This window comes from Helianthus annuus, chromosome 13 (genome assembly GCF_002127325.2).
Source record: "Helianthus annuus cultivar XRQ/B chromosome 13, HanXRQr2.0-SUNRISE, whole genome shotgun sequence".
Taxonomy (NCBI): domain Eukaryota; kingdom Viridiplantae; phylum Streptophyta; class Magnoliopsida; order Asterales; family Asteraceae; genus Helianthus; species Helianthus annuus.
Genome location: NC_035445.2, coordinates 95,174,599 through 95,185,045, shown reverse-complemented (window position 1 = coordinate 95,185,045; position 10,447 = coordinate 95,174,599). Strand labels below are relative to the sequence as shown.

The 10,447-nt window shown below is 36.7% G+C and overlaps 1 protein-coding gene across 1 annotated transcript; it reads right to left on the bottom strand.

The window, feature by feature from the left end:
- Positions 1-64: 64 nt before the first annotated feature.
- Positions 65-9,948, bottom strand: LOC110898778 (importin-5). Its single transcript, XM_022145623.2, has 19 exons — positions 8,624-9,948; positions 8,342-8,545; positions 7,478-7,582; positions 7,313-7,378; positions 7,067-7,231; positions 6,439-6,513; positions 6,178-6,332; positions 5,965-6,100; positions 4,985-5,054; positions 4,770-4,897; positions 4,617-4,673; positions 3,363-3,548; positions 3,182-3,274; positions 2,944-3,096; positions 2,770-2,836; positions 2,552-2,688; positions 1,727-1,818; positions 1,549-1,615; positions 65-662 (listed from the first exon to the last, which is right to left on the bottom strand). Exons 1-19 carry the CDS (start codon positions 9,839-9,841, stop codon positions 498-500), a joined length of 3,339 nt encoding a protein of 1,112 aa, XP_022001315.1. The 5' UTR covers positions 9,842-9,948; the 3' UTR covers positions 65-497.
- Positions 9,949-10,447: the final 499 nt, after the last annotated feature.

Below are 10,447 nucleotides of genomic sequence, written 5' to 3'. Positions count from 1 at the left end.
TGATTAGACATTGATCTTTAAAACCATTAAATGTAAACAAACAAAAAATAGCCATCAACATTAGTTAAAAAAAAACACTATGCTTGTTTTTATCAAATAAACATAAATATTCAGTTTTAAACACCAAATTAATAAGTTAATGAATTTATGTCACAACATATCAAAAATAATGAACCACCCAAAACTCCAACCAAAGTTGCTTTCCTAAAACAACTCTTGGCGACAGACTGACCCAAACAACACGAACCCGACCCGAAAATAGTACCAATATACAAAATCAAATATCAAACAACTTTTCTTCCCATTTTGTTCACACTCAACCAACCAACCAAACAACCCATCCGAGGTTGTTGCATGACATCACGCTGAAAAAATGATCTTATGTCGCAAAGAATGGGTGACTCGCTTAAAAAACCAACACCAATTTCCACAAAGAGCGAGAAGCGGATGTTTCTAGAAGCTTCTTGTGTGTATATGTATATGATGAATGATGATGTTTAAGATGTAAGGACGGATTGTATCGCAAGTTGCTGCTGTGGCTGCAGGGATGCCCATGTTGATGCAAAGGTGGCGGGTGGCAGCGTTTGTTGAAGTTGTCTCAGTAGGTTGACTATTCGGTTAATTGTTTGTTCTGTTGCAAGATCCTTTCCAGCACAAAGAATCTACACATACCATAAAAGTTTACAATAAAAAACGAATATTATTTCAGCCGTATATGTTAAGGTCAAAAAAGTAAACATAAGTCGGTATTAGTTGTGTTGTGTCGCATATGACATAAATACTCCAATAAGCACGGTTGACAAAGGTAACAAGCAGGGAAGGTCGGGTGGGATGGGTAACGGGTCGGATAAAGCGAACTGATCCACATTTTTTGTGCAAAATTTAGTTTTTATTAATAAACAATTAGTGTGTCAAATACAGTTAAAAAATACCTTCTTACTTAAAAAATAGTCTAATTCTTTGAGTGAATAACAAAGAGTAAAGTACACAAATGATTCATGTGGTTTACCAAAATTCTGGATTTGGTCCCTATCTTTCCGAAAGTACACTGATGGTCCTTGTGTTTGGACTTCGTAACGCATTAAGTCCCCAACTTTACCAAAAGTTACATAGATGGTCCCTGTGGTTTGCACTTTGTAACGCATTTAGTCCCTAACTTGGACATGCTAAAACCACATGGTCCTTGTGATTTGCACTTAGTAACGCATTTAGTCCTAACTTGGACATGCTGAAACCTTTAGATTTGTTGGCTAGGGACCATCCGTGTACTTTTCGAAAGCTACGGACCAAATCCAAAATTTTGGTAAACCACAAGGACCATCCGTGTACCTTACTCAATAACTTAAAGAGGCTTAAAGCATTACAAATACACTTTGGAGTTTGGACGACTTTTGACCCGTTCAATCCAATTTAACATCCGCCCTTTTAAAAAGATTCTTTTCATTTTACTGTTTGACCCTTTAGTGACCAAACATATCATATTAACGTGTTGGCACATTTGATAAAAGATAACTGAGAAAGAGAACTAACTATTAGAACGCAACTAACCTCAGCAAATACCGAAACTATTTTGGGCACATATTGATTGTTGGGGCCCAGAAGTTCCATGTCTGACCTGTAGTACAATCAGCAGCGTTTATTAAAAGTACTACAAAAAGATTATAAAAGTGAAATAGAAAATAAAAAGAGACCCAAAAAAGAGATTACGTATTACGTATCCACTTACCTTTCCACCATCGAACAAAGTAGTTCGTGAACAACTTTAGCCTCAATAAGATCTCCTTTAATTGGCAAACAGCTTAACCATGCGGGAATAATCTGCCAAACAAACAACATACATAAAACCATTAATCAGTTTTGATTAAGAACTAGTATTAAGGGCCCTCGCGTTGCAGCGGGGGCATAGACCGTGCCAAGTAGCACTAATGCTACACAACTACAAGCGACCAACAACACTGGAAAAGCTCGTAAAAACAAAATAAATAAAAAAAAATAACACCGAACGAAAAGCATACGTAAAATCGTTGAACCACGTATGCCAGTTGCGACATATTAATGCGAAGAAATTAGACTGAAATGTAAAAATAGAAAAGAGTAACTAAGTCGATCTAAGACCACGCGCGTTGCGACGAACCTGTCAAACAGGGAAAATAAACGCGTTGTGACGGTCTTGTCAAATGGGAAAAAATAGTCAAAAGAACGTTACGACGTGTTTACTCGCAAAATTAGAACGAACCGTAAAACAAAAAAATTGCAAAAGATGAAAAATACGTGGATCAAAGTTGAAAATAAAAATGTGTTGGGGTTAAATTGCAAAAGATGAAAAGTTTTGTGCTAAAAGTAAAAAAAAACAAAAAACTTAAAATGCAAAAAATATAAACCATTGGGTTAGAAGTGAAAAATTAGAATTTATTTTTGAAAGACTCCTTATGCATGAAGTACATTCCATGAAGCATCAATATCTTCCTAATTTATAATATGGTAATATAAATTTCTATGAACATAATCGCAACGTTTTTTACAAAACAAAAAAAACCAACCACACGCTTACCTGAGTGGAGTCGATACTATCCCGATGAAACTGACATATTTTCCCCAAAGCAGAAACAGCATTATCATACGCCATAACATTTTCAGGCTGAAGAGCGTTAGGGTGTCTAATTACAACATTTAGCCTTGATAAAGCCTCTGAAAAAGTTTACGCAAATTATATATTTATATAATATATAATGAAAAAGACAACGGTATATGTGGGCCCCACTATTTTACCTCCAACAAGTGGTTTTATAGCAGAACCGCCATATTCTGCACAGACTCCAAGTCCATATACAGCTGCCTAAAGTCATAAAAATAAAAAAAAAAGTAAAAAAAAGTTTACGGTTCGGGTCATACGAAAACAATTAGATGTAAGATCTTGGTCGGTCATCGACTCATTGTGCTAACCTGTCGAACATCTGGACTCTCGTCATTGCACGCTTCAAGAAGAAAAGGAAGATATGTATCGTAATACTTTAGAGCGGCTTCACGACATTGCTCTGCCACATCATCGAAGATGCAAATAGCAATCCTCCTTTCTTCAGCTGTTTTGTCCTTGCCCTAAAATAAAAGACAAATGAATAAACATTGAACAGATATCTAAAAAAGGGTTTTAGTGAAATTGAGAATAAACACATATACTTACCCACATAGGCATCAAATACGACGACATCTCATCAAAGAAAGGCAGGAAAGAGGCTTTAAATGTTTTTATTAATGTTCCAAGTATTTCACCAATCTGTAACAACGCATTAGTCAGACATGAAATTACAAAAACATAAAATAAAAATATTAAATTAGGTCGGTTTTGAAAGTTGAATAAGAACCTGGTCAAAGACTTCTTCTTCTTGCTCGTTTTCCTCTTTAAGCAGTTCTCCTTCCTCAGCGTCAAAATCTTCAGCTTTAGCCCTTTCGGCTCTTTCGGTTTTTCTACTTGAACTTGCGGTGATCACCTGTTTTATCTCGTCCACGATGCTTCTCACCTGGTTTTCATCTAGAAGTGGTCCAGATACCTGCGAACACGTTGAAAATATAACTAATTTAAAGATAATTTAACATTCTATATGTGCTGTTCAAAGCTGTATGGATGGTGATTATTAGGGTGTTCAAAAAGCTCGTGGCTCGCTCAGAAAAAAACTCGAAAAAAGCTCGGTTGTAAACGAGCCGGCTCAACTCGGCTCGATTTGCAATGAGTCGAGTTGGCTCGGCCCGTGAGCCGGCTCGAATAATTTTATTTTAAAATTATAATTTTAAATGTATTAAAATAAAAAAAAAAATATATGTGGGAGGGTTGAAGTGTTGACGTTTTAAGTTTAGTTAATCAATAACATATAAAAATATGGGAAAATAAACATATGTTATACATGTTATACTTTTCATATGCCTTTCGGTCTTTAAAGTATTAGAAAAATAAATATAATACATATAGATATACGTGTAATCTTTTTTTTATTATTTGTTTTTGAGAAAAGTACACGGATGGCCCCTGTGGTTTATCAAAATTTTGGATTTGGTCCCTAGCTTTCCGAAAGTATACAGATAGTCCCTGTGGTTTGCACTTTGTAACGTATTTACTCCCCAGCTTTGCCAAAAGTATATGGATGGTCCCTGTGGTTTGCATTTTGTAACACATTTAGCCCCTAACTTGGACCTACTAAAACCTTTAGATTTGTTGGTTGGGGACTAATTGTGTTACAAAGTGCAAACCACAGGGACCATCTGTGTACTTTTGAAAAGCTAGGGATAAAATCCAAAATTTTGGTAAAGCACAAGGACCATCCGTGTACTTTACTCTTTTTTTTTATGTGATCAATATTTGTAAAAAAGTTAAAAAAATAAAACAAATAATTAAATAAATTAACGAGCCGACTTGATTTGTCCCGGCTCGAACACTTTACGAGCCGGCCTCGAGCTCGACTTTTCAACTCAACAAAATAAACGAGCAGAGCCGAGTTGGCTCGTTTAAGCTCGAGCTCAACCTGGTTCGGCTCGATTACAGCCTTCATTACTAATTGAAATCTTCAATTAGAAAAAGAAAAAAACGGGAACAAAACAAGACGTTAAAAAGAGAAACAACCAACCTGTATACATTCATTTAAAGCATCCAGCATACTTGCACAGATTTCCGTATCAGGTTCCTGCAACATTACAAACCAATACAGTGAGCACATTTCTTCACACACACAGGAAATACAAAAGAGAAAAAATGATTCTATGAATAGAAGTTGCATCACCTTATGCAAAGCTTCAACCAAAGCGGGGACTATGTAGTCAGAGAGCTGTTTTATATAAGATTCATTACGACCTTGAGCTAAACCTTTCTCTATGGCTAACTTTGCAGACCTCAACAACTCAGGCATGGCTACGAAATATAAATAAATCGCGTTAAATGTTGTGTATAGCTAGTGATTTAAGAAAATGTACAGTGTCAGAAAATCAGAATAAATACCGGAAACAGCTGCTTTTCGAACTTCTTCATGGAAATAAAACTTCAGAAGTGGCACCAAGGTTGGGGCAACCTGTTAAGCATATACATTAACATTTGTTCAGTACTAAACATAGTTATTGATTGCGAATAGCGACAAAATACCTATATGCTACGTAGCGATAGCGACGAAATAGCCGTGTTTAGCAATAAGGTAGTAGAAAATTTAAGAAATAAAAAAGAACTATTTGTAATTTTATATATATAACGTTAATTTTATACTTTTTTATGTATAAATTTATAAGTTTAAAGACCAAATGTAAACTAGTGAACATAAAGGGGGTTAAATGTTTAAATACACAAACTAGTTTTACTCTTTTTATGTAAAAAGTTACTAGTTTTAGGGACTAAGGTGTTGTTTGTTTAGCTCTTAATGGTTCAGACCTCTTACTGGTTCAACCCCTAATGGTTCAGACTTCAGAGTGTTTGTTTCGCGAGCAGATGTCTGAATGGTTCAGACATTTGCCTCTGAATGGTTAAGCATTACACTGAGTCTGAATGGTTAAGACCTCTAATCTGAATTGGTCAGACATTTGACTCTGAATGGTTAAGCATTATACTAGCTCTTAATGGTTCAGACCTCTTACTAGTTCAGCGCTTAACCATTCAGAAGTTGCCAAACAGCCCCTAAATGTAAACTAGAGAAAGATGAGGGGTTAAATAGTTAAATACATAAGGTTATTTAACCCTAAAAAGGCTAAAACGCAAAATAATGCAGCCGCTCTTCTTCTTCCTGGTTTCCGGCGAAAATTGCAGCACCGGAGCCGCAACTTGTCGTCATAATCCCGACATAATCACACTATGGAGTCACTAATTAACAGATTGCAAGGTATGTGTGATACGCTATGAAGCGCCCAATAGCGAACACTATCTTCGCTATCAATAACTATGATCTTATCAAACAAAACACAACCCATATAACAGATAGATAAAAAAAAAATAACCTGATCAATCCATGGGTAAAAACCCTCCTTCAACTCATCGGCATAACAACACAACATGTTGCAAGCTGTTGCTTTCTCCTCTAGAACACTAGTCTTGATCCCTATTCTTTTATCACCAAGTGTGATCGTCTCCATGCTGCAAGACATTTATAATGTACATCTAAAGACACTGTTATTGAAATAAAAAGTAACAATACTAGAAAAACACGATACCTTTCATCGTCTGATTCATCAATTTCATTATCTGAATCCGCTGAGGTAATGATGACATCAGGTTTGAGTTGAGCAGACTGAAGCAGTGGAGGCATGACAACACTCATATATGGGAGGAAGTCTTGTCCTAGGCACTTGCATAGCCGGGCCCACGCCTAAAATACCAGAGTGTGACAAAGGGTGGATAAGCACAGGCTTTTAATTTATAATAAAATTTTATAAAAATCATCATGAGTGTATTCTGAACCGTAGAACACCTACTTGAAGCATGTAACTGGTGGTGGGATCATCGGTCTCCATTTGAGATCCTTGCAATGACATGAGCACTTCCATCACCTTACCAACCAATCAGAAACCATTACCACTGTTATTAAGAAAATTAAAAGAAAAGGCAAGGTACTTGTCCCATAGTTTCTAATATATAAAAGAGTAAAATGCCATTTTCGTTCCTGAGGTTTGACCAGTTTTGCGACTTTCGTCCCAAGGTTTGTTTTTCCACATCTGGATCTAAAAGGTTTGAAATCTTGTCATTTTCATCCAGCTCGTTAACTTCATTCATTTTTCTTCATTAAGTCGGGGGTATCCCGTATCTTTTGCTAACTTAAAAGGCAAATTGGTTTTATTCACTTTATGTAAAAGAACTGAATACCCCTGAAAAGACCGAATTGCCCTTTAAGTTAAATAAAAAATACAGAAATACCCCTAACTTAACGCAGAAAAATGAATACAGTTAACGAACCGGATGAAAATGGCAAGATTTCAAACCTTTTGAATCCAGATGCTGAAAAACAAACCTTTGGATAAAAGTCGCAAAACTGGCTAAACCTTAGGGACAAAAATGGCATTTTACTCCAATATGAATAATGGTTAACGAACAAATCTAACATACCTGCTTGGCATCATCTCTAAATTTTTCTTTCCCGACAGCCATTCCAACCAAACTAATGCATTCCATAGCTTTCGCTCGAAGCATACGATTAGCTTTATCATTCGCATTCACTAGTATAGCTTTTAAATAGGGCATAACCGCATCATAATATTTTTGGAAGTGTTCCTATTGACGAACAACAAATCTGAGTGACATATTCATTGTAAAGTTTTAACGTGAAAAGCTAAATACTCAATGTGAAGTTACCTGTGATGAATCAGCAACTGATGCTAGAGCAGTCAAGGCCCCTTCTTGTACCATTTGTTTACCATTCTACAAAAAAAAAAAAGAAACATCATTAATTCATTTTAAATAGATTTAGGCATTATTCTGCTCGTATAGTCGTATAAATAGCAAAATCGACTGATTTACCTGTAGCAATACAAGCAGTTTGCTCACTATTCCATCCAAATAGGGTGTTAAGATATCAGGGGTGCAGTTTTCACTGAAATTTAGCACTGCTGAAGCAGCGTGTGCCTGCAGAACAGAATAATATATTAGAAAGTAGAAAGTGGAGATAAATGGTTCAATTTCTATGCAGTTCTAGCAGTCCAAAATCAAATAGCGGTCAAGGTCCGCTATATGATATATAGGTTATAGCGGTAGTATATCGGTATTTTTTTATATTTGAAAAATATTAATATTAATAGTAATATCAAAATTCATAGTAATATCATGCAAAATATATTAATAGTAATATCAAATTCAAAACATGAAAGTGTCGATGTCTGAAACACGATCTAATCATAAGCCATGAAATCTATTTCTGGCCTCAAGCGTACCGGACGCACACAATAGATTTAGGATTGGACTAGGATTAATTTGTGTTTGGGCTTTTACTTAGAACTGATTTATGTGAGCTTTCAGCTTTACCCAACTTTTGACCTCAAAATTAAAAAACCTAGAAAAGCGGTGCTACGGCTGCTATACAGGATTCAAAATAGCGGTCAAATAGTGGCATTTAGCACCGCTATAAGTGACCACTATTTGGACCGCTATGCGATCGGATGTCCGCTAACCGCTATAGCACGCTATTGACCGCATAGTTCAATTTGTTATTAAATTATGTCGGGCACAACAACATATCAGTTTGTAAGAAAGCAATACATGCTATAATCTAAGGCGTCAAACAAGATAAACCAATAGCCGGGCATTCAAGATAATATAGATACTAACAACAAAACAGATAATAACAAAAAAAAAGACAAACATGAACGCTTAAATAGCACTACTAACCTGAACTCGTGGATTTTGAAAGTCATCCATAGCAGTGGCTAAAGCTGGAAGCACTCTTTGGTGATACTGAACCTGCAAATCTGGCCCTAAGTCAGTAGCCAATTGCCCAATTGCATTAATTGCAGCCCATCTCACACGTGGGTGAGGATCTTGGAACGAATTCAAAACCATCGACACCACTTGCTCCAAATTCTTGATCATTACCTACATCACCAAATTCAAAAGTTCATTAAATATGCGCAAATAACAGGTAATGCGTAGATTACGCTCATATAGTGTCACCTTTGAACATCCCTCAGCGATTTGCGCAAGAGAAATAAGTGCAGCATGACGTTTCTGCCATTCAGTACCGGCCAAATAAGCCGGTAACTGCTCAGAGGCAACAGGAACAATCGTATTCCCACCTAAAGCAATAGCCAACCGATCAAGACACTCTTGACCGACACTATAATTACTAGACTCTCCAGCATCCTCATCCTCATTCTCAGCAGTATGCCAAGCGGGTTCATCCTCAATATCTAAGAGCATACGCAACAATATACCAAACAACCTGCTTATAAACTGCGGAAGTTTCCTCATCATACCAGGCGCTCTTTCTCTAGCTTCCGCTAGAGTGATCACAAACTCAATCGCTAAATGTCTAGTCCCCTCTTCTAACGCCTCCGCTTCCGCTATTTGCAACATAGACCCAACCACTTCCACTAATTGTCTTCTCAAAAACCTCGGCTCGGTCCCGGCTAACTCAATCAACAACTCCAACGCCTCTTGCGCAGTCGCCTCTTGCCCACCGTTTAAAGCTTCCGTAAGCGTAGTCATCATCGCAGGAAGCAAGTCCTGAAACCTATCTCTATCACTCGAACTCAAGAACTGAATGAAATTAATCACTGCACTCAACGCAGCAATCCGCACATCCGAACTCGGAGAAGTAGTCAAACACTGCAAAAACACCCCGTGCAGATGCTTTATATGCGGAATCAGCGTCTCGCCAATGTACTGTGACAATTGAGCAAATATCAAAAAAGCTGACTCTTGCAGCTTCGGATTATCCGACGAAACACACTGAAACATAAACGGTAACAACTCGGGCCAACCGTTATCCGGTAAAACACTCGAAGCAAGCTCCGAAATCGTATCACACAACTTCTTCATTATAGAATTAGCCTCTTCTTTCTGCACACAAGTTAACAATATAGATTTAATTGAAGAACGAGTATCAGAAGATAACATGTTCCATACTAACGAATCATCCTGAGTCAACTGCTTCCGTAACAGAATTGCTGACATGGCACGAGCCTCTATATGAGGAGATAGTTGTAGCATGTGGCCGAGTTTGAGAAAGAGGCTGTTTGGATCGGTTTGTTTGCATAGATTGAATATAAGTTCTGCTTGCGATCGTTGCTCGTTGGATGAAGACATGAGGTGAGAGATTAGGGTTTCGAACGGCGCTGGATCGGCTCCGAGTATTGCCGCTAGCTGTGCTTGTTGAACTTGAGGATCCATCGCCGGTGGAGTGAGAAGGGTGGTGGATTGACGGTGGCGATGACGGAGGGAATTGAGAGAGTGATTGGATTGGGGCGGATGAGTAATTAGGGCAAAGGGGCAGATATAAATATAGTAGTAGTGATTGTAGGGTATCGTGGGATGTATACGTATAAAGTTACACAATGGTTCAAGGGTTAAAAGTGAAAACTACTTTTACTTTTATTATGAAAAACTTAAAAATTAACGAAAAAAAAGCCTAAAAATATACTATGATTTATACAATTTTTATATTTTTTTTGCTATTTTTCTTTATATATAAATTAAAGTGAAAACTACTTTTAGTTTTATTATGAAAAACTTAAAAATTAACTAAAAAAAAGCCTAAAAATATACTATGATTTATACAATTTTTATAATTTTTTGCTATTTTTCTTTATATATAATTTTTTTTTTAAAAAAATGTACTACACAATACGGAAAAGTCTAAACCACCTAACCCATCCCCACCGACACCCCCCCCCCAAAAAAAAAGAAAATAATAACAAAAACCTAAAACCCCACCTCTACAAAAAAAAAAAAAAAAAAAAAAAAAAAAAAAACCTAAAACTAAACCCTAAACATAAA